This window comes from Azolla caroliniana, unplaced genomic scaffold, assembly GCF_043228905.1.
Source record: "Azolla caroliniana isolate FFs.n. ecotype wild unplaced genomic scaffold, voAzoCaro1.0.p SCAF_17, whole genome shotgun sequence".
Taxonomy (NCBI): Eukaryota; Viridiplantae; Streptophyta; class Polypodiopsida; order Salviniales; family Salviniaceae; genus Azolla; species Azolla caroliniana.
Window position 1 is genome coordinate 16,718,539 of NW_028230452.1, and position 23,919 is coordinate 16,742,457.

The window sequence follows — 23,919 nt, forward strand, 5'->3', positions numbered from 1 at the left end:
TTGAGTTGACTTGGCCATCTTAGTTTATCTTTCTTGCATATTTTGCATGACGTAGGTTTGCTGTTATGGTTAAATTCCAACTGTAATAGCATTTTATTCTCAATTTTATTTAATGTTTGAAAGTTCATATAAGCTACTAAAATCAAGGTTTTACATATGTACCCAATGGACACTGATGATGACAAGATCTTTTTGCAAACAAAAAAGAAAATGAACATGATTAATTCAGTTTTGGCAACATATAGCCAATTAGATTCTGCATTAGTTCAAATTATCCTTTTCCAACAAGGTGTTAAGTCCCAATAACATACTAAGATTATTCTTACAAATGATCACTGTTACATTTTTGTGGTGTCCATTCACCACTGTATGATTCAAATTTCAAAGAGCCCTTACCTCAAAAGGACGATCCTCATCCTTACATATTCATTTTGAAAATGAAATACACACTAAAATCAAATTCACAATTCCCCACAACCCAATGGCGTTGAGAGCTTTTCATTCATTTCTATACATTTTGCATAAATATCAAAGACAGCCTTCACTTCAACCATTGCTCAATGAGCAAAATCTGCGATTTATGTATGAAGGACACAAGGAAGTGCAATATGCATTCTCCACACCTAGTCAAAGTGCTTCTTTTGTATACATTTGGTCGGTCTGAAGATCTTTATACTTCCAAGGTATCAAGCTGACTGAGCAAGATATAGGGCTCGGTTTCGACGGATATCAACCTTATGAAACAGTATGCCTCTAAATCTCAAAATCAGAGGAATGGCAAGAAACCTAAACCATATGAAGTTTATCGATATTTGTTTTCTCAATTACCCTCTTTTAACTTTTTTCCTCTGAACTGCTATCATTTGAAGAACCTTCCGAACTCCCTCCAAAGACTTCATTTACTGGTGAGAATGTGACACTCTTCCTATACATTGGGCTTGGACTCCTGCTCTGTTCTGAGCTGCTGCTACTAGTACATGTATAATCAGTCGATGAAGATCTCTCACTCTCTTCAAAGACTTTATTTACTGGTGAGAATGTGACAGTTTTTTGGTCAGGCCCTCTCGTTAGGTTCTGGTTTTGGGTCTGGCTCTGGCTTTCTTCATTTCTTCGGTTATGTTCTTTACTTTCTTCAAAAATTTCATCCACTGGTGAGAATGTCACAGTTCTCTTCAGCGTTGGACTTGGGGTCACACTTCGGCTTTGATTATAAAGTGGATTTTTATACTTCCCTGTAGGAGGGGATAGTGAAGAAGCATTCTTACCTAAGATTTTTTGGTTTGATCGACTCCTTGAACTCTCATTGTTTGACATTGTCTCTGGTGGTATTTGAGCTTCTTGATCATAGCCTACTAAGAATTCATCATTATATGATGAAAGCATACGTAACTCTTCAGAAAAATCTCCTTCATTGACTGTTCCAAGCATTTTCTCAAGAATTGAATCTACCCTTGATAGGAACGAGCTGAACGGACTTCTTGCTTGTGTGCTGCTAGAAGTAAATTCAGCTAAAGGAATAGAAGGCCTTTGCCAATCTCGATAATTAGAGATATCATCATTATCTGACGATGATGAAAACAATGCTAAGGATCTCTTTACAAAATGAAGACCTTCGAGGGCACTTCTCAATTCCTCCGCAATTCGTATAGATTGTGGTTCAAGCTCCAGTGTTGCTTGCAAATACTCTATTTTTCTTTCATAAGACTTCTGTCTCCTCAGAAGCGATCCCTGTCAATCAGTAACATAATCTTTTACTACCAGTTCTTGTCTTTTTGCACAGCAAAATGGAAAGATGAAGTACTTGATTAACTCACTTTACGATGCCGTAATTTTTCTTGCTTTAGCAATTGGCAGAGTCTATGCCTGTGAATTGTTTGCTTTTTTCGCCAATAATAATATAAAACTGTGCTCAGGATTAAAAGGAAAAGAAAGATAGCCATAATAGAGACAGCAAATGAAATGATCTGCTGGCTAGAACCTAAAATTTCACATGAAAGAAGGCTGTTAATGTTACCTGTCTTCTCTTTTCATTATTTCTTGTAAATGCATTCATTGTTTTAGAGGGGAGAGAAAGAATGAGAAGAAGGCACCTCCAGTTCGTTGTTTTGTTGCATTGAACAAGAATTGTGTGCAAGTAATCTTGTGAAGTTCTTCTGAAATAAAAGGTCGAGGCATTTCATGTTAATTTTCTAACAGTAAAAGGGAATATGAACAGTTCGAATTTTTTTCTATAAAGATCTTACCGTCAGTTTTGCACATGCTCCTTCTTGAAAGATCTGTAAAGGGTACATACAAACATGTCAGACTTTTAACCTTTTCATTCCGATTATAGTATCTTCAAAGTTTCCAATTAAAGAATAAAAGTAAGAATAAAAATTGACTGCTAGAAGTTCAAAGAGAATACTTGCTGAAGCCGTAAGTGCAATTATCCAATCAGAACTAATCCTGTACGAGTTTATGTCATTCAGCAGTATAGTTGTTGGAAAAAGATCTGTTCAAGAACCTGTTTTACCAGTTAGAATAGCATGCTTTCAGTAGAAACCATCTTAATAACCATATCCACAGAAATAAATCAGTATATTTTGTCAGATTTAGGCAAACCATGCCTAGAGGAAATGACATAGCATGGATATGATGTGTATGGTGTACCACACTACACCGTCAAAGGTCAAGACTATCTGAAACTATATCAAGCATGCCATGTATCAATATTTACGATGTCATCATCAAAGCATAAGAATAACACGTGTTTCTATCAATTCTCTGGAAAATGAAAGCTCTTCCGACCTCAACAAAGTCTATATGCAAAAGTATGCACGGGGTTCAGACATGTTGCATACAACTATGTTCATATGAGAATCAAATATTTGAAGTGCCCAAGAAACAATTGAACAATGAAAGGCATTTATTAAGCTCCAGGAAACTTAATCATTCTAAATAACCCAAACATAGAAATTGCAAATACAAATTACAATCCAAAAAGCTGGAAATTTTCATCATAATTCTAAAGAAATTTATTCATCTTTTGCACATAGGGCAAATACATGATCAAAATCATAATATATGTTCTCCACATGCCACGAAACAAATTCATGAAATTATAAAGCAAAAAAATAATAACTTGTGGAAGCAGCAAATACTGAGAGAAATAATAATCTTTACAATCCCATCCGATTATACTTTTCTGAATAATTGTGGCTATGGATTGATTCAAGGAGATCCTTTTAGATCTAAGAGAATGGTTTTTCTTATATCCTGATTTTCAAGAGATAATGCATAAAATATTGTCTTTCATAACATAGTGCACACCTAAGTATTGTACTAAACAATTGGTCAAAACTGAAAAAGTTTATTTTGACGGCTGATTTTTGCAATGGAATTCGTTCCTCACAACTTATTACGTATCATACTAAAGAGTACATACCTGGGTACTCTGTGCCCCATAGAACCCGTCCAGTTGACGGAACCAACAGCCATATATTCATACCCCATGACTCTGTGAATGATATAGTCTCGGTTCCATTGAACTGTTCCAATGTCTTTGAAGCGATTTTGCTTTGTGCAATGTATATTGCATCATTTGAACAGTCAAGAATGGGTGATGTCTGTATGCTTACAGGAGACAAAACATCATTTGCTAGATATTTTTGCATCCTTCCATCTGGAGAGATAACATACAGGAAACCATCTATGGATCCAACTGAAACAAAACCTGATCATTTGAAACCATAAGTTTGAGTTTAAGATTTAAAAAACATATTCCTCATGGTTGCATAACTAACAAAACATGATGTGATTGAACCTGATGAATCAATCAATACAGTGCTGCTTGTTTCACCAAGAGGTCCAACTTTTACTTCCCAGACTAAAGTTCCCAAGTCAGCTGATATGGCATAGACTGTATTGTATTGTAGCAATGTAACATAAACACGTCCATTGTTTCCACATATAACTTTGATTAATGATGGCACACCGAGACTTAGTGCGTAACGCCACCTCAAGAAAGGTTGCCATGTTGCGTATGAATACAGCCATCCATCTGACCGTGCCACCTAAGAAGGATACAACAAATGGAGATTAACCACTTACAAGTTTCTCTCACACGGGAGAAAGATGTACTGATATTCAGCTTCAACAAAGATGAATCGCATCCTGAATCGTTGACACTTACATAAATACTTCCATCACATTGATCCACAGCTAGAGACGGGAAAAAAGCACAATCAGTTACATTGTCTGCACATACTCCCATTGACTTCGGTGATTTCATTATGCTCCCATTAAACTGCACAAGGGTGCTCCATAGAGGCGTGCCATCTAACATGAATGCATGGACACCTGTCCCAGTATTGATGTAAAGAACTGAGCTCCACGATGTAACAGCGAGACCTATTACAGAAGAGAAATTGCCAATCGATTTTAGGCTGCTGGGTGGAACCATACTAAAAAAGTCGGCTGCGCTTGGTATTTTTGATGCTGAGGATGGAGGAGTAACAACGATCACGGTCTGATCTGCTGCTGCATAGACCTACAGATGGATGAAACAACATTATTTAACATAACAGAGCTACAATGTTTTTTGCCATAACCAAATTACAAACTTGAAAAGATGATTGTTCTTTTGTTCTCTGAAGTTCAATGATGATGAGAAATATAATGCCTGTCTCTCTCTTGGACACCATGTATATCAGCCAGTACGTAGATTACAACAACATACAAGCCTCAACAAAGTTATCAGAGAATTCCATTAGCCCTTCAAAAACAGATATGAGGTTCATTTCTAAGGTTATTAAGGATGCATCATAGTTGAATCAGAGAGATATCAACCCATTTCTACTAAAATGGATTATGAAGGTGATATGTTTTTGAAACTTCAAAGCAACAGATTCTCAATCAAGAAATCTGTGTACAATCTAGAAGAAATGTACAATACTTGTCTACAGAAACTTCTTGACATGCAGCATTTTTGACACAAAGTTTAAGCCTGAAGATTGTCCTACCACTTTCTTATAATTGACTAGTGGGATGGTACTTCAATGCAATAGGTAAACAGGTATGGAATTACTCTAAACTGAACTAAGATGGAATTAAGCATGACCCTATCTACAGTTTACAAGTAATATATTATGCTCATCTCAACAAGCTTCCATTATACTTGACACAAAGTTGAAGCTCAGATATTGTCCTACCTTTCCATTATAATCGATCACTGGGGCAACATTCGTTTGGCAAGTTTGATTCATTGAAGCACTCCATGCCAAGGAACCATTTCCTCGAAATGCTACCACTTCATTATTTGCACAAGCATAAATCAATTGGTCTGTACCAATGGTAGGGATAGACAATTCCGGTTCACCTGTAAAAGCAAAAGAAAAATGCAATTCTTTTGTTAAAGGAAGAACCTTCTCTCTCTATCTAGGAAAAGAACCCAAATCCAATTCTTCAGGAATCAAATCAAACATTCCTTCTTTCTACAAGAAATGAATACACCAAAATCATATTCTTTTGCAAAGAAAATCAAATTTCTCTTCCCTATATACAGAAAAAGAATCCAGATCTAATTCTTTTGTTAGAGAAAGCAAACAAAAGAACCCAAGTTTCAAATTCCTTGGTGGAATGTTCGTCTTGCCAATTGGCGATTCAGCATCCCCACTATCCGTGTAGCGGTCACATCACTCAATTTGATACCATTGTAGTGTTCGTCACACACATTTATAACTATAATTGTGTGTTTCCACCCAAAAGAAAAAAGAATGTGCGAAAAAATTCAAAGTTTTTGTGAAAGAAAATCAAGCAAGTACTCCACGTAAATATGTATAGAGAATGTGCCCAAATCCAATCTCTGTAGCAGAAGGAAAGCAAACATTATTCTACTAGCAATAGATGAAGAAAAGGAGGAGGAAGAAGAAAACCCATATTCAATTTCTTTCTTATGCGAAGGAATCAAGCAATTCTTACACACACACACACACACACACACACATATATATTAACAGAAGAACCTTAATAGTGTGGACGGAAAATAGAATCCTTACCAGAAGAGAAGCCGACGGGGAAGAGAAATGTGAGAGAGAGAAAGAAAAGGAGGGTGTGAGAGAATAGGACTATTTTCCGATTCCTGCAACAATGATCATCACACCATAGCTCTTTTTGCAAGCGAGAACTACTGCTATGCATCGACTCGGCATTTTTAGGGCATATGTAAAATAGCATACACAGACATCGTTTCTTCTTTCTCAGAGTAGAGAGGGAACAGATTTGGGTGTTTTCCCCGTTTGTCACATAATTAGGGTTTTTTTAGAACACAGACACAGAGACAGAGGAGAGAGATGGTGGTTGACAGTTTAGGTTTTCAGTCCGCCGTTTATTCAATTTTGTTTTAAATTAAATTAATTGAAATTAAATAATAAATTAAAATTTAATAAATTAATTGAAATTAAATAATAAATTGCAAGTTAACAAATTAAATAACTAATTAAAATTTAAGAAACTAATATAAATGGAAAAAACTAATTGAAACTAAATCAACTTAACTAAAAACAATTGTAGTTAATTTAAATTAAAATGAACTAAAAAAGAATTTTATTTAATTATTAAATTTATTAAATTAAAGTAATTAAAAATTAATTAATTATGTAATTCAAATGATTATTTATTTATTTAATTATTTGATTTATGCTTTTATTTTATTTTATTTTTGAGGAAGAAGAGGAAGCCCCCCCCAACAAAAAAAAGGCACTCATGTTTTGCTCCTGTTTTTCTTTGTGCTTATGATTATAAATTATCATTACAGACTGCCTAAAAGAACTCAATTCTCCGGAGATGCTGCCCATTTTCTCCGCCTTCATCCAACCGGAACACATCACGGCTCATTACGAGAATCGACTCCTCTTCTTAACCTACACTCCAGTTGGACACGATTTCCCTTTTATTTTATGCTCATCCGGCTTGTGAAATCGAAACACCTCGTACACACAACACTTATATTGTTTTCCTGTTAAAAGTCGTTGAACTGTGCGTTGGAGACTTTTCGGTAGGATGCTACACAAAACCTATAACCCAAGATTTATCGCATAACATTTCCATTGAAATGGTTCAAAAATAAATAAAAACTCCCTCCCCATGGACAAAGGTCAAAAACAGTTTAGACGAGGAAAAAACGGCTAATGATTTGGCATCCCAAAATGTTTTTAAGCCATAGAAAAAGATGTTGTATGCCCAAACATGGAGACCACTGGGATTGATTTTAAGTCTTTCGGAAACGACTTGCATGGGGCAAACAATAACATTGGAGTGCTATTGTAATCATGTCAATCTAGAAGGTAAAACAAACTTACATGTCCACTCCTATGGCAACACATTGAATATCATACACATGTACTTGGAATTTAAAAAATGGGGGTTTCCATCTCACACATCATGACATGGAAGGGCGTCTTAGCTCTGCGGCATGGAATCGTGAAGATGAAGATGATGTACTAATAAGGAATGCCCAATATATGAACCTATTAGAGTAAAAGTTTGTTTGCTTCTCACAAAAAAGGACGATATTCCGATTGACAACCTAGGGGTGATACGAAATACCATTCATCTCTCTTTCTCTCTTTTATCATATACTGAAAAAGTGAAAATTTCCAAATTGCTTAATTGATTTCGTGCTTTGCTTGTTCTCATGGGGTAACAATCTAACTAATCATGGACAAGAATGGACACCATATGAAGTTCCAACCGGCATCTCTGCTTATCGATTGCATAATTGGATGAGAGATATTTGCAATTTTTCAAGGAGAAACCCTAAAGTATCTAAAGACACTAAAGGAGAAATCCAATTGAGTTTTTATACACAATGAAAACAAATGGGCTTTTATATATTATTGTACAAGGCTCTGAATCATACAGAGATCTCTTAAGAAACAATTGTGGTGTGAAAATAGAATTCCAAAGAGTTAACTACAACTTGTCTCGATTCTTCAGACACATATCTGGCTAGATGCAAAAGACTTGGATTCATTGGTTTTGCCTTTTTCAAGTCCATTTCTCTTTGCTACAAATCTTGGCATGATTTTAGAATTTTCCATTGAAACATCAAGCATCAAGCCGATCAATCTCATATCCCTTTCATCATTAGCTTTAGCTTTTCTCTCCGTACTTTCTGTCTGAGAGACCCAAGTAACACTTCCGACTTAATGCTATATACTCCAGCCAATTTTGGACTCTTCATTGAGAACTCAAGCACACGAAAGGCCAAACACAGCAGCCATTGCCAAAATTGCTCGACTTCCACCAAACCAAGTAGCCATTACTATACTCAAAATCTTTGTTCAGCTTAGTACGACTTTATAAACGTTTCCATTAACAATAGACTCCAGTACAAGAAAGCTCATCATCTAACATCCAAAATCCAAACAATTTCAATAGATTCGTACATATATCACTGTCTTGGATACCAGTGAGCAATGTAACTCTTGATTGAGCACCATCCGTATGGTTCGTATTATACATCAAGATGTCCATTGTGAGTGTCACAGGCAGTGGTTTGAAGATTATGGCATCCTTTGACAAAATCTGTTCCACAGAAGCAGTTGGAATATGCAGACCATCAATATATAGATTTCTCCAAACAGATAGAGTCTCCTTTGAGGTCCTAATATAGAAGAGCTCTGTGGAAATTCCTTTTCTATCAGCAAATCCTAGCATATCAGCATCACTAACACTTATTCCAGACAGTGGATTAGTCATCCAGAGTGTGTCGACACTCGTAACCCAAACATTATAGCCAACCTGTAAAACCCATGTAATTGCTTGGGCAATAATAAGGTTTCTTTTGGTAGCTATATCATAGTTATGAAATCCATGCTTAGCCAGATCAATGTGCATCACAACATGACCTCTGAGCATGAACTCTTTCTCAAGAACTGGATTCTCCAAAAGAATTACATAGTTCTTAATACTAAATTTACTGAATTGGCACAACCAATTTCTAATCACCACCTCGGGATAACCAATGGCATTCACAAGGATGATTGTACCATTGATATGAAGAGATGGAACAACCTTGTACATGTCATGAATGTTCTTTACTAACCTCCACTGTATCACTTCCTGGAAGCAGTAATTGTATCGTTTTAAATGCTTTGTTGGCTTCATTTCCCATGACTTCACCGTGAATGAGCTCTCGCTTTCAATCAAATCTGAATCTGGACCAGCTTCTCTTTTGGTATTCACACCTATATCTCTGTGTGAAACACTCAGAGCCTGTGCATTTATAAAATGAGTATAAAGGTTGAAGTAACCCTTGCTGTGCACAAATTTGATAAACCAAGGTGTCCAGATCCTTTCCTTTGACCGTCGATACCATCCTGTTGTTACCATACCCTCCAGAAAAGGCTTCAAATTCTTACTTTTATGTGTATCATACCATATGCGAAACTCTTTCCATGGACTTGGAAACAGAAGCTGTCCCCATGTTCCAACCAACTGGTACAAAAATAGATTGGTGCTATTGTCCACTTGTAATGGGTTTCCATGTTTGCCTACAAATGCAAAAATGCAAGATTATTAACTCTTGTTCAAAAGAATTGTCCCTAGAATCAGTTTATTGGGAGAGTTGGTTATTTGGCATGATCCAATAATACCACCATGTAATAATGTGCTATGCAATATACATGTGTATGCATGATGGGTTGCCATGTTTTCCTACATATACAGAAATTCCAGATTGTGAACACTTGTTCAAAAGCATTGTCCTTAACATCAGTTTGTTAGCAAGGTTATTCTGCATGATCCAACAATATCGTGATGTAATAATTTGCTACGCAATATGCATACAGGTCCATGCATAGTATCATCAATGTTATAACTTTAATTGATGAAAACAAGATATTACTGTTTATAACCTTCAATAGTTCCAAAAATCTTATGGTGTGCTTGCATAATTCAATTCTGACACACATTAGGTTGTTGCTTGATCCTCAACTTATATCATACTAGTTGCTTGTTTTCAGGCTACTTTACCCATACTGTATTTTCTCAAACAATTTATCTCAGCCCTGGGATTTTACTACGGGTGAATTTCCAAAAGCTCTAGATCTTAAAGGTATGTTTCTGAAATTCAATAATCTTGTGTTTTAGATATCATCTATGGGAACCTTCAGCTATATCACAAAGATGTGTGAAATATGCCACCGTCTGGGTGTACCTATCCAGATAACGATGAAACCCATATTGAAATGAAGGAACAAAAAAAATTAAACGCTGGAAGAACCTGAAATACATCCAGAGATTCCTACAAGTCTAAAGTATGAATCGGCAAATGCATGTGGCTTTTTGTACTATAAAAATTTTACATTTTCCCCTAGAAGATTATTACGCTTGCCATGATAAAGTTTTGATATTGAACATCTATTTTGAAAACTTTTGTCTCCATCTGTGTGCTTCAACATATTTTATAAAAAATGTTCTGTGCACTCATAAGTTTCAACAGTTAGAGAAATCAAGTTCACTCCCAATATGTCCTTCCTTTCTTATACATCATCTAAGATTAAAAAGTATGAGAGTGAAATCAAACTTATTCTTTCTGGAATAGTAAACTGAGATGAAAATGGAGAATACCCAAAGTTTTGTAACTCCTCATTTCTCTCTCTTAATACTTGCTTTCTCTTCACTGTGTTTGTCCCCACATAAGCATTGAGAAATTAATTAGTTATCTAAACAGAGCAACATTGATCTTTGTATAAATTTACAGGAAAAGTCATGATTAGAATATTGCGGCCAACATGGTACATTCTAAGGCTTAGACAGGGTTGTGGCATATTCCATTGCATGATCTCATGGGAACAAACAGTGACATGACCACATAATAGTAGGTAGACCATTGTTTTTCCAACTAGTGCCAAGCTGCAAAATCTAATGTGCCATCCACTTTCAAGGTGCTCAAAATCGGAAGGATGTCATATTTGTATTAACTCACAGATATCTTTAACATATATTGATGGTGTGGTTCATCACAAGGTATTAATTTTGTTTTCTTTTATTACACTGTTTTGTTTTGAGGGAGCTACAGATGGCCAACAGGCCGGGGGATCCACATGCAGTCATAGTTAGAAATGGATTCTGATGTCCATGGAGGTGTATATGTTTGCCTTATAAAAGTCCTTTTAAATGAGGTCCTATAAAAGTGTGGACAAATGAGATTCTAAGATATTTATTTTGATCATGTACCGCTTGACAGTGGAGGGAAAACTTGCCTTATGCAAGCCATCCTATCTTTTGACTCAAACTTGACATTCAGTTTTAGGAAGGAAAAAGAGTCATGTTAAAAGACTAAAAATCTGCTGGAATCATAGCTGATTTATTCTCTTTGCTAGTGTGCTTAGCAGAGAATACTTCAAAAGCTCTATATATGCTATTCAATGCTGAACTTGTCTTCTACTAGTTATCAATAAAATAGAAATGCCAAAAGGAGCACCAATCCTCAGAGCCAAAAGTATGTTAAATTTTTTGTTCAAGAGAAATCTAGCTTCTTGGATGTAAAATTAAGTTAATAGTAAGTAAGAATCTTAGTTAGATCTTTTTTCATTTATATAAAACCTCTCCAATGGTGAAATTAAGAAGTCTTGGTGGTTTGGTTGGAAAATTTACAGCCCTTCGAAAGTTCCGCAGCCTAGTTTCAATATAGACAGAACAAAGTGTACTCAAACATTCAGCAAAGTAGTTTGTTAAAGATTCCATGCTATTATGCACACATAATGTAGGTGAGGGTAAGTCATTAATATTTACAAAACATAAGTGAAGGGTATGGTATGTTCACGAATGTTAGAAAGGAACTAATGTGATTGGATAGAGGGAATAATAGGTGCACACATTATCATGATCTTGACAACCAATGAATGGAGAGTCTTTTAGAAAAGGACATCTATTCAAGGGGCCTAGGAAGAAGTATGAATATGAGTCCTAGCTACCCTCATAAAACGCATTACTTCGGAAGGCTAAAGTCTTGAGACACCAGCAATGCGGGCTAGGCTTTCATCATGACGATCGTGTTACCTATTCCAAGGCACTAGTCATCCTAATATCCGTCAATGGTGTTGTGGATTGATGTCCCTCCTTATGGGAGAAGAGCCGGCTGTCCGGCTAAGGGCCGGCTGAGTGCCGATAGCCGGCTAGGGGCCATGCTGAGTGCCAGGTTATGGCTAAGAGCTGTTACAATCGACTCAGGGTCAAAGATGTCAATTATACATCTTACACATAGCTGTGTGTGTGTATGCATATGCCCTAGGGGATATATGTGAGTCAGAACAGTGAAGTGAACTGAGAACCAAAGAGAAGGGAGCACAAACGGTGTTGTGCAGGTCGAGCTCGTCTGTTTGCCAACCCTCAAATCCGATCCCACCAGATCGACAGCTCAGCATAGATCAGGTTTAGCCGCACCTTGCTCTTTGTGTTTCACTGAGTATTTCCATCCATTGTACGTAAGACAAAGAAAGGTTTTTCCGTCAAGGTTGGCCTTGACAGATCTGTTTTTCCCTTAGCAAACTAGGGAAGCTGAAACTGTTGTATACACTCATATTGTGAAATTGTTCTGGGGCCAGTGGACTCCCATAGTTTTTCCCAATTAGGGTTTTCCACGTTAAAACTCTGTTTCCTTGTACTTTCTGTTTTGTTGTTTTTCCTTCCTGCTTGTTTGTCAGCTGAGTATATCCCTGAGTAGTAGAGGTAGACCTGACAATCGGCTGAGTCCGAACCCATATTGCACATCAGATGGTAGGTTTGCTATCTCTTGATCATAGCTCAGTGGTGGTTAGGAGGATCGGGTTCTTCTATCCAATCTATTCACCTATTTTTACTTTTATTTGGTCTATTAATTAGTAATAGACTCTTAACACATGTATTGCAAAGTTGGATCCAAAACAATTTACTTCAAGATCCATTTTGGGATTGGAACATAAGATTTGAAGAATAAAGATGTAGATGATCCTCAATAAAGATTGCACCCTAGAGAAAGGTAGGTTCTATTTCACTCAATTTTAAGGATCAGTATACTAGTACTACTTGAGTGCTAAAACTTTTGATGCCTACCATGTGTGGAAATCTGCCATTTCTCAGTTACCCATCTTCCAACATGAAGATTTTTAATATGATTGTCAGAAGAAAATTAGAATTGTCCCTTAAGTTAAAACTAACAACGTTATTGACCATGATGGAGACACTTGAGTATTGCAACTTCATGATCCAAACTGTAACTATGGATGCCACATAAGTGCTTGATGTGCGTCCAGGTGGATGCATTGCACTCACAAATTCATTAATCTTTTTTCTTACTATTGTTGCAGATCCAATGGAACATAGCAAAAGTTCTTGAGACTAGATGCAGGACACTTGCAGAATAATCAGCTATCAATGTGCTGATGCAGGGGCCCAGAACATCATTGATACATCCACAGAGAACAATATGATTGATGTTTGTTGGATCTTCAAGGGATAAAAAAGCATTAACTAGAGGACGCTTGAGTTCACCCTCACATCAATTGACTCTAGACCATTAGGAACCATTGTTGTTCTCACCATGTGGGTATGAAATTGCATTCTTGAAAAAAGGGGGAAGGGGGCATCAAGCACAAAATGTACATGAAGCAAACACCCATTGTTACAAACAGTTTCTCAAGTTTCTTGGCATTGTACACATCATAGTACATAAAATTCGTGTTCGTCTAGCATAACATTCGTTTTCCTATGTTGGAAAACGAATACGAATGTTATTCAAACATTCTTGTGTTTTTTTCCTGTTTTTTTTTTTTTTTCATTTTTAGGCTTATTTACCTCATAATAAATAGTTAATCCAAAAGTATGGTATTTATCATTCTTTGAGGGTGTTTTTCTTTCACGAATGTTTCAATCATTCGAGAATGCGAATGCACGTATGGTTCATACTATGGTACACATGTCAAAAGCTAGGGTGTTGTCGAATACAGGTCTCTAATGGACGTATTCACCTTGTCCCATTGGACACACTGGGTTTAGGCCATTTCTGTAAATAGTGGAAAGGGCAGTTGCAGTAAGTTAGTTAGTATTTAAACTAACTCTTGTAACCTAGTGTTAGAGGAGGTTTTTCATCTTGTACATTGTGCTATTGTAACTTTCTGAGAGAATAATACAAGTTACATACCCTTATGCCTATTCTGTTGTCTCCTTCGACTCGATTCCATTGTTGATCTTGTCTTATGTTTCAATTGCCTATTGATATATCAATCTGTTTCTCTATACATGCTTAAGATCTTCCACTAGAAGAGTGCTGAGATTGTTCCGCATCAAGACAGCCGGTTCCACCAGGTGCATCGCTCAAGATCTTTCACATGTAAAGTAATATAGAAACAGCAATGCGAAGAATCATTTCATATGGCAAATGAACCTCATAATCTGCATCTGATGGTGTCGTGTGCACAAATCATCTGCTTTATAACATCCAATGTTCAGGAAAATATGCTCTCATTCACTAAAATGCAGCTTCGCTTTTTTATTTTGCCAATCGGAAATATTTATAAAGGTTGAAGAAGTTTGACATATGTATCCATCTGATTTCTTGTGAATTGCTCTAGTTTGTGGTATTTTCTAATGATTTCTAGTCCATGATGCATGAACTGGAAAACCAGGGTGACTAGTAAAGAAAGCCTTCCTGACCACTGCTTAGCATGTCCCAATTGAGGTCTTATAAGCACAATGCCTCATAGATTTTCAGATGTGAGCAAATCTGACAGAAATATACAGATTTTCTAATAAATGCCTGCGAATTGGTGGCCTTTCAGGCAATTTACTATTGTCTCATTGAAGATTAGGAGATTCAACTAACTACTGATATTTTCTATGACAATCCTACAGAAATTTACAAACATCTGCTAAATTCCTATAAATTTGTGATATTTCCTACTACTCCGTGCATGAAAATAGGAAAATTTACCTGGCAGTAAAGAAACTTGAAATCTCCTGTAAAACTACTTACCAGGCACAAAGAAAAACGAGATCTCCAATAAAACTACTTACCAGGCACAAATCGAGGCCGTTGCAGAGAGATGCCATAGATGGTGGGATCATAGTTGGATGGATCAAAATAATAAGTGTGAATGATTTTTCGGAGGTACTTGAAATAGAGAGGAGACAAGATCATGTCATCTTCTACCACAAAAGCAAACTCATGATCAGATGCTGGCCACCATGCTTCTAACCACTGACCCTGAAGACCTACATTCTGTGATCTATAGTGTATTTGCTTAGGTCCATACGGCCAGATGAATCTATCAACATACTGAAGAATTTCATGAGCTTCTTTGAGCTTTGCATTGATGAAAGAAGCAGATGAGGATGAAGAGGGAGGAAATTCTTTCAGCTTGCCGTCGATTGTAGATGATGATGATGATGATGATGAAAAGTCTTCTTTCTGCTTTCCATGGAGAAAAGAAGCTTCATCTGAGAGGGGGAAATGATCGATGAAGACATGGAGAGTAACGTTATGACCAGCATAATCCGCAGAAAGGAGAGAATCAAGACATCTTCCAAGGGACAAGATCCTGTCGAAGGTGAGCAGCTTGATAACGAAGCTGAAATGGCTACGGAGATCAGAGGAGCTCTGATCATCGAAGATGGCGATGGGATGAGCCGGAGGAGAGCTCTGGTGATGATCAAGGTGAAGGAAGTGGATGGAAGAGTAGAGAATAAGCAACGCAGCAAAGCAGAGAAGAAGGTGGAGTCTGTGAGAAGCAGAGATCCTAGTGTGCAGGAACACAGGCATCACCATGGAATCTCTCTCTTCCTCCTTCCCTCTCTCTGCCTCTGTGTGTCTCCTCCTCCTGATCCTCTGTTTTTATACAAATCTCCTTCTTCTTCTTCCTCCTCCTCCTCCTCCTCTGTTTTTATACAAATCTTCCTACTCCTCTGTTTTTACACAAATTTCCTTAAATCTTCTTCTTCCTGATCCTCCTCTGTTTTAAAACAAATTTCCTTAATCTTCTTCTTCCTGATCCTCCTCTGTTTAACACAAATTTCCTTAATCTTCTTCTTCCTCCTCCTCTGTTTTTACACAAATTTCCTTAAATCTTCTTCTTCCTCTGTTTTAACACAAATTTCCTTAATCTTCTTCTTCCTCCTCCTCTGTTTTTACACAAATTTCCTTAAATCTTCTTCTTCCTCTGTTTTAACACAAATTTCCTTAATCTTCTTCTTCCTCCTCCTCTGTTTTAACACAGATTTCCTTAAATCTTCTTCTTCCTGCTCCTCTGTTTTAACACAAATTTCCTTAATCTTCTTCTTCCTCCTCCTCTGTTTTAACACAGATTTCCTTAAATCTTCTTCTTCCTGCTCCTCTGTTTTAACACAAATTTCCTTAATCTTCTTCTTCCTCCTCCTCTGTTTTTACACAAATTTCCTTAAATCTTTTTCTTCCTCTGTTTTAACACAAATTTCCTTAATCTTCTTCTTCCTCCTCCTCCTCCTCCTCCTCTGTTTTAACACAGATTTCCTTAAATCTTCTTCTTCCTGCTCCTCTGTTTTAACACAAATTTCCTTAAATCTTCTTCTTCCTGCTCCTCTGTTTTAACACAAATTTCCTTAAATCTTCTTCTTCCTCCTCCTGCACAGTCCTGATCCTTTGGTTTTATACAAAATTGAACCCCGGGATTTTATCATATTTTTTGTCCACTTCGTGGGTCTTCATTCTCGCCATGTCCGAGGAGGCATTGCCTCTCGATTCGTTACATATATTGCCACTCGATTCGTTACATATTGCCGCTCGATTCGTTACATATAATTGCCGCTCGATTCGTTACATATATTGCCACTCGATTCATTACATATTGGCGCTCAATTCGTTACATATATGCCCCTTTATTTGCTACATATATTGCCACTCGATTCATAACATATTGTCGTACAATCCGTTACATTGTGACACCCCCTCTAACGTGTACACACACTCCTCTCTTGATCAAGGACACAATTACCCCGTCTGCATCAGGAGGCTTTGAGAAGGTACATAACACGTTTCCCTTATACGTACGAGGTAGCAATATATAAGGCCATGGAAGCACATCACCTACAATCCAAGCTTGGGATACTTGCTATGAAACGCAAAAAAAGCACTAACAAAACTGAAGCCAAAATTCGCTCTCCTAGAGATGAGCAACACAATACCCCCGAAATGGTTACTAGATGAAATGTGGCTGGCAACTAGACTTCAATTACACATTAATGAATGATATGGTCATGACAAACACTAACATGCCTTGTTGATACTAATCACAACCAAATGGAATGAGGATGCCAAGGATAGTGAATTGTGTTGCTTACATTCACAAGAAACCAATATTCTTGGACATGCAAGGAAGGTGGTAGGATGCATCCAAAATTATCTTCCCACCCTCAATTATTATCAACAATAGTATGAAGTTGTGGAAAAGCATAGGGTAAGTCATGAAACCTATATATAAGTAAGTTGTCGAATGGTATTGTCCTTTCCGTGGCCATAAATAGCGTGGTGCTTCAAGAAGACCATTGAACAAGAACCCATCTTTCTTTTATCATAATTATCTTACCCTTGTAGTAAGTTGGTAGACTACGAGCACTACATAGTGGGTTTGAAACCCAATCTTCTCACCTCTCTATTACTCCATACACATCTCTTAATTTACTAGATGCCATAGTGGAATGTAGGGGTTGAACCCAACGGGCAACCTTACCAATTGAGCTACATCCATTTAGACATCTTTTTATTATTATCGTAATTAGATTACCCTAGTGGTAATACAACCACTACGTCTTGGGTTCCAAAACCCAATTTTCTCACCACCCTATTATATACTTCATACATATCACTAGATACCATTGTGGAATGTAGGGGTTGAACCCATGACCACTTGGTCTCCAACGGGCAACCTAACCAACTAAGCTACATCCATATGGGCTCTCTCTCATTAATCATGATTTAACTACCTCACTAAGCATTTCCAAATAGCATAAATAATGTGGTATTAAATGAATTGACAAATACTATCTTCCAATTGAATCGTACAAAAAAGCATGCCAATCCTCGTGCTTTTGCAGGTTAAGCTTAAATTGAGGCCTCTATGTCATCTCAACATGTGTCACATTGAGTGTACGTCTTCATTTTGGTTGAAGTTCTCTCTCCTTATCGAAATCATACATTGAAACTAGATTGTTGTATACAATTTTGATGGTGAAATGGGCATGAGTGGTTGTCACGCACTCATGATCCACTAATACTTGTAGCACTGGTAGCTCTTATATTGACTGTCGAGCTTTGAAGATACAATCACAAGAAAACACGATTTACATTATTACTCTATAAATAACAAATTCACTTGTCATTCAAAATACATGTGAAAAAAGTTATGACCTTAATATCATCTATGTGAAAGCTTCAAAAGTCCACAGTAAGGATGATCATTGTGACCTCTATACTACATATCAATTTTTTCTAAAATTACATTATAGCTAATGCTAAATTTGGCATGATAAGATGGATCATGTACATGGCACATAGAAACATAAACGATGAATTGTCAATAGCCCATTTGTAGGCAAACCATCGAGAATATTGTCAATGGGCCAGAGTGGCTTCACTAGATGGCTTTTGTACAGCTTTATAGCACTGGAGACTACAAAGAGGAATGAGAGTCTTGGAATCCCTGTACTTGTACGTATTGGTACAAGCAGGGCCCGCACATCGATCCCTTTCTCGAGGATAGCTGCAAAAAAGAAACCCTTAAATAGTGAATTAAATATATCCATCATATGAAGACAAAGTTCTCTTTCGAGAGAGAAATCTGGATTGAATGAGATACACGGATAGATTATTGATGCCCAGGGAAGACTAAATACAATCTATGGACCAGGGCCAAATAGATGGCAATGATCAAACTTGGGTTCTCTATATTTTTAAAATTTCGACCCTAGTACTAACGCATAAAGCACCAAGCCAACCAACATCCACACAGAGAGAAAGAGGCTATCTTACCTTATGGGACCAGAAAAAATTGCAGGTAGCTCGAGATCTTGCGAAAAGGAAACAATTGTGCCACTGGTTCCCATCACCCACCTGATGCTGTTTGTGGCAGGTGCCATTTCTGCAGCTTTCTTTTCCTGTCAGAAAGAAGGCACAGTTACTTACATAAGTACACTTTGCCTAGAAAATAGTTTTTGCCTATAACATTCAAAAATGTTTGGGTCAGGCTCATTTGCCTTGGATGCCATAGATAAGAATATTAGCTTATGTTATGCACTATGTCTGGAAAGTGCAATCATAATAACTTCAGTACCATGTCTAGACACTGAATTTTCATTCCATAATTATGAGAAACATTCTTGTCAAGCTCAGTCGCATTGTGCACAGTAGGCAGGATAATGATCTATATAAATACTATGTCTAGAAATTGTAAACATAATAACTTGTAATTACTATGTCTACAATTGAAAGCATAATAATTTGTAGGTATTAGGTTAGAAATCAATTTTGTAACCAGAAGATGATCAAATTCCCAGGTGGGCCAGCATTACATTGAAACAAGTCCCAGTTGGACTGAAACGTGAAAAATGTTTCTTGCTTGGAAACACTGGAACACAAGTTAACCTTTTTATTTCAAGGGTTGACTTCTGGATGAAGAGAACATTTATACAAATCTTAATTGTTTGTCATGGCCACATTAAGAGTTAAAAAAGGTTTTACATACCTGTTCCATCTCTTCTCTTTGCTTCTGAAGCTTGCCTTCACGCTTCTTACGCTGAGAGTCTTGGCTCAGAACTTTCTGCATGGCAGAAGCCTGGTGGAGAAAAACGAAATGTTCAATCAATAAAGTCATGCATACATCATTATTTATTTATTTTCTTTTAGGAAAAAGTTGAAATACCCCTGTATTCTTCTTTATTTCCCCAAATGCTCTAGGGCAACCCCCCTCTCGAGCAATTATATGTTCTATTTGAGCAATTATATGGTCAATTCATACACTTTACCGAATAATCCCCATTTTTCAACTTTTAAGCAGTGATAGTTTGACAATGAAACTTTGAACGCATCTGGGTAGATAAATAAAACCTTGGGGTGTTTCAGAGTTTTTCATTTCTTTTTAATGTTTTTTTTGTAAGAGCTAAATACTACCTGTTGTTCTTTAGCAGCCTTTTCTACTTGTTGCTTCCTTTTAAGAGCAGCTTCTTCCTTTTTCAGCTGTCGTTCTGCAGCCGTAAGGCTATCCTTCACCTCTGTCAAAGAGAAACGAAAAAACAAAAATAAATTCTTCTGCATTGTTCTTTTTACTCTCAAAAAGCACAAAGGTTATCTCTAGCTTTCACGGAGAAGAAAAACTGACACTTACTTTTAGGAGCCGCCAATGTCAATCCTTCTGGAAACTCTACTAAACTCGCTCCGATCTCAATCACTCCTTCTTTACTCGATTGCAACGCCCTCTGCCTTGCTGTCAGTGGAATCCCAGTGGTTCTCATTTCAGGAGAATCTCCACCTTTAAAGGAATCTGATCCTCCAATGTATAGATCACCCTCTAAGCTCTTCCTTCTCCTCTTCGGCTTTGCTTTGCCTTCACCAGCCGTCTCAATCATCTCCTCCTCATCAACCATATCTTGATCCATGTCATCATCTTCTATATGATAGAGATCCTCCTCTGAATCAACTTCAACCTTTTTCCTCCTTCGTTTTTTGGGTTCAACTTCTATATCATCATCACCATCAAAGACACGTTTCTTTGGTACCCTTGCACTCTTTCGAACACCTGTTAGATTCTGATTCACACCAAAACTACTTCCTCCCGGAGCTCTTCGATAGCTTGGCTCATCTGCTAGATATGCCAGAAAACCATCCTCTTCAGAAGCATGCACATGCTTCTTTGGTTTCAGAGGCACATCAGGAATATCATCCTCTTCATCCGAACAATCCTGCAAAGGCAATACCACATATCTAAGAAAAGGATCAACCAATGTTTCATGATAAAAAATTTAAAGACAATATCCAATTCTAGTTATCAACAAAACAGGTGGCAAGCACATTTCATGATCAAAAGTAATTTGAATAAGCAGTTATTTACATAAAATATATGTGCATACAAATAAATAGGTTCAATTATCCAGTTATCGAAGAAAATTGGAAACTATGTACACGATCCAAAGGATTTTGATTTTACCAATAACTGAAGAGAAGTTGCGACCACATAACATGACTAAAAGAGTTTGAGTTTCCACATTCCAGTTGACACAATAGAAGTAGAGATCACATAGAAACTCCAGTTTTGGTATTTTCAACAAAAGGTTGTGAGAAAGGTGTTTGAAATTCAAGTTTGGAAGGAGAAATTAGCAATCAGAGTTGCATGATTAAAAGAACTTCAAATTTCCAGTTATCAAAGTAGAAAACAACCACAATGTTCCAGTTATGAAAGAAAAGTAGCAAAATTTACATCATCAAAAGGTTTCATTTTCCAGCTATTGAAGACAAATAGTAATAGCAGTCTCTTGCTTAGAGAAAACAAAATGTTAAATCTGCAAACCTGGAGTATAAGACGCTGCCTTCTCTTATTGGGCTCTGAGGACGGTGTTGAACGTTTCTTAACCTTAGGCCTAACTAAATCTTCGCCTTCATGTTGCTTTCTTGCATCTGGTTGACCACTAGGGGTGATCCCGCCCACCTTAAGCTTTAGCTTAGGAAGTAGTGAATGACCATCTCCTCCACTAGTCTCATTTTCATATCCTACTGACTTGAGTGATGATACACTACCTTTGCTTCTTTGGTTGTTACCTTGAATATAACCACCTGCTATACCCTCATTTTGAAGATTATCTATTGGGTTTTCATGATCATATGAGGCAGCATTGTTCTTCTGGGCGTTTCCAGCAAGATGTTTCTCTAAACCATGTCTATTTCGTGACTTTGGATAGCCTTCTTTCAATTCAGAGCTTCGTCTTCCTTTGTCATAATCTCTTCTGTCACGCGCATAATCTCTACTACCATCCCGATCCTTACGACTGCTATCATGAATCCGCTCCTCTCTATCTCTCATTGAACTCTTATCTCTTGATAGATGATTTGACCTCGCTTCAAAACCCCTATCCTTTCTTGAATGATCTGATCGCGATGAAAATTGGCTTCCACTTTTTTCTTTTTGCTGAGGGTTCTTAGCATGATAATCCTCCTTCTCTTTCCGAGAGAAAGGCTCTTTATGATGATCCCTCTCTTTCCACTGCCTATCAGGCTTCTCAGAATACTCTTTGATCTTCTTCATCCTTTCATGATATTCGGGGCTCCCTGCGTCTCTACCGAGGCTCTTCTCTACAGCTTCTGAATCTCTCCATATCTTTGCATTTGCATTAGCTCTGCTTTCATGGAAGGAAGAAGGAGGAGGTGGAGGGAGAGGCCTCTCTTCTTCTCTCCTCTTCTCTCTTCTCTGAAAGATCTTCACTTCGTTCTGATCTTCTTCCATATCTCCCATCCTACTCTCTCTGTGAAGATCAACGGACTTCTCTAGAAAGAAAGTATAGAGAATACCTTGGAGAGAAGAGTCAGTGGTTTTGTTTTTCAATGGGAATGTCGGCGTTCAAGTTGAACAGAGTCCGAGCCAGGTTTCAGAGAACCTCCTGCAACACCATCAACGGGGCAGGGTGTTTCCTGCACGTTACCTACATAGCAGAATCCATGTTAGCACGAGTACAAAAAGAGAAGAAACAGAGGAAGACCTCTCAGAGAAAGCAGAAGAAGAAAAAGGGAGAAGGGGGAGGCGAAGAAGAACACCCTAATGATAATTCAGTGTTGTAGGAGGAAGAAAAGCTAGGGTTAGGGTTAGGGTTAGGGCTGGGATTAGGTTTGAATCAAGTATGTATGGGAAACAGGGTAGAGATGAGAACATGGCCATGGCCATGGACATAGACATAGGCTATGGCTATGGCTAATACATACATATGTACATTATTATCTGTATATGTCTATGTCCATGGCCATGGTCATGGACATAGACATAGCCATGGCTATGGCTATGGCTAATACATACATACATTATTATCTAGTCATCATGTTCTAATGAGAATTGGAAGGATTGATGTTGTATGAGATTAAGAGTCAAGGTTAGGGTTTCGAAACATGGGGTTAGGATTGGGCGTCCTACTTGCTTCCCGTATGAATTTCTTCACTCTTTCCCCGGCGCATTGGTTAACCTCTCAAAATTGTCACCCGTATGTTGGTTGTAGGGTCATCTCTTACATAGGAGCTTCGAACATCTTTCCCTTGCGTTGAGCTTCTCGTTCATGGTTGGTGTGACTAGCTTGAAAGTGTGTGGAGACTTTGGTCATCCATCGTGTGGGGGGGCTCATGATAGCCTTAATTATGAGACTAGAGAAGAACAATTCCAATAATAACAAAGAGGTTTTCTGGCATTGTCATGTACATCAAATAATTTTGCTTTTTTTTGTAGTGACAATGAGATCAATTGTTGATCTAATACCGATTACATGCAGTGTCAGTTCCGTGATTCTTGTCTCCAGTGACCATGGAAAACATATTGCTTTAGGGTGGATGGAAAGAAGACTTGAGGCATCCTCTTCAGAATGATCCGTCTAATTTGTTTCATTTCTACTACTTTTCTTTGTTACTTTTCTTTGTTAGATTCATTGACTATGCCCAAAAAATTATATTTGCTTTCTTGCATTATCCTTCTAAAATGCCTAAATTTGAAGTTCTAAAATGCAACCCTTTCCACAATTTGAGAATCATTCAAATATATTGCGTAGGTTAATAATGACTCCAAGAGAATGGACGAATGAAACTTGGATTGTTTGTTGAAGGCCAACAACAATGAGTTTGCCCCCATTTGATCATGAATTGACATGTGGTATCTTGCCTTGATCATTGTATGATGGTGTGTGTTC

At 37.4% G+C, this 23,919-nt stretch overlaps 3 protein-coding genes across 3 annotated transcripts; all 3 read right to left on the minus strand.

Moving 5' to 3' along the window:
• Positions 1 to 460: 460 nt before the first annotated feature.
• LOC147853320 (protein GAMETE EXPRESSED 3-like) lies at positions 461 to 6,323 on the minus strand. Its single transcript, XM_087333641.1, has 10 exons — positions 6,036 to 6,323; positions 5,190 to 5,356; positions 4,172 to 4,528; positions 3,803 to 4,052; positions 3,425 to 3,712; positions 2,405 to 2,491; positions 2,244 to 2,276; positions 2,091 to 2,153; positions 1,815 to 1,978; positions 461 to 1,728 (listed from the first exon to the last, which is right to left on the minus strand). Exons 1-10 carry the CDS (start codon positions 6,211 to 6,213, stop codon positions 835 to 837), a joined length of 2,481 nt encoding a protein of 826 aa, XP_087189767.1. The 5' UTR covers positions 6,214 to 6,323; the 3' UTR covers positions 461 to 834.
• A 1,526-nt stretch (positions 6,324 to 7,849) lies between these two features.
• On the minus strand, positions 7,850 to 15,851 carry LOC147853321 (transferring glycosyl group transferase). The gene is made up of 2 exons (XM_087333022.1): positions 15,037 to 15,851; positions 7,850 to 9,533 (listed from the first exon to the last, which is right to left on the minus strand). Exons 1-2 carry the CDS (start codon positions 15,785 to 15,787, stop codon positions 8,353 to 8,355), a joined length of 1,932 nt encoding a protein of 643 aa, XP_087189148.1. The 5' UTR covers positions 15,788 to 15,851; the 3' UTR covers positions 7,850 to 8,352.
• A 2,535-nt stretch (positions 15,852 to 18,386) lies between these two features.
• On the minus strand, positions 18,387 to 22,868 carry LOC147853322 (uncharacterized). Its single transcript, XM_087333158.1, has 6 exons — positions 21,552 to 22,868; positions 20,373 to 20,946; positions 20,159 to 20,259; positions 19,734 to 19,823; positions 19,022 to 19,146; positions 18,387 to 18,752 (listed from the first exon to the last, which is right to left on the minus strand). Exons 1-6 carry the CDS (start codon positions 22,488 to 22,490, stop codon positions 18,605 to 18,607), a joined length of 1,977 nt encoding a protein of 658 aa, XP_087189284.1. The 5' UTR covers positions 22,491 to 22,868; the 3' UTR covers positions 18,387 to 18,604.
• Positions 22,869 to 23,919: the final 1,051 nt, after the last annotated feature.

Coding starts and splice junctions, on each gene's coding strand:
- LOC147853320 (XM_087333641.1), bottom strand. CDS start 6,213: ATGCTATTTTACATATGCCCTAAAAATGCCGAGTCGATGCATAGCAGT. Junction 2,154..2,243: donor GAGCATGTGCAAAACTGACG/GTAAGATCTTTA, acceptor CTTTTATTTCAG/AAGAACTTCACAAGATTACT. Junction 1,979..2,090: donor AACAAAACAACGAACTGGAG/GTGCCTTCTTCT, acceptor GTGAAATTTTAG/GTTCTAGCCAGCAGATCATT.
- LOC147853321 (XM_087333022.1), bottom strand. CDS start 15,787: ATGGTGATGCCTGTGTTCCTGCACACTAGGATCTCTGCTTCTCACAGA. Junction 9,534..15,036: donor ACGGCCTCGATTTGTGCCTG/GTAAGTAGTTTT, acceptor TTGCATTTGTAG/GCAAACATGGAAACCCATTA.
- LOC147853322 (XM_087333158.1), bottom strand. CDS start 22,490: ATGGGAGATATGGAAGAAGATCAGAACGAAGTGAAGATCTTTCAGAGA. Junction 20,947..21,551: donor GGCAGCGTCTTATACTCCAG/GTTTGCAGATTT, acceptor TTGCCTTTGCAG/GATTGTTCGGATGAAGAGGA. Junction 19,824..20,158: donor AGGCTGCTAAAGAACAACAG/GTAGTATTTAGC, acceptor TTTCTCCACCAG/GCTTCTGCCATGCAGAAAGT.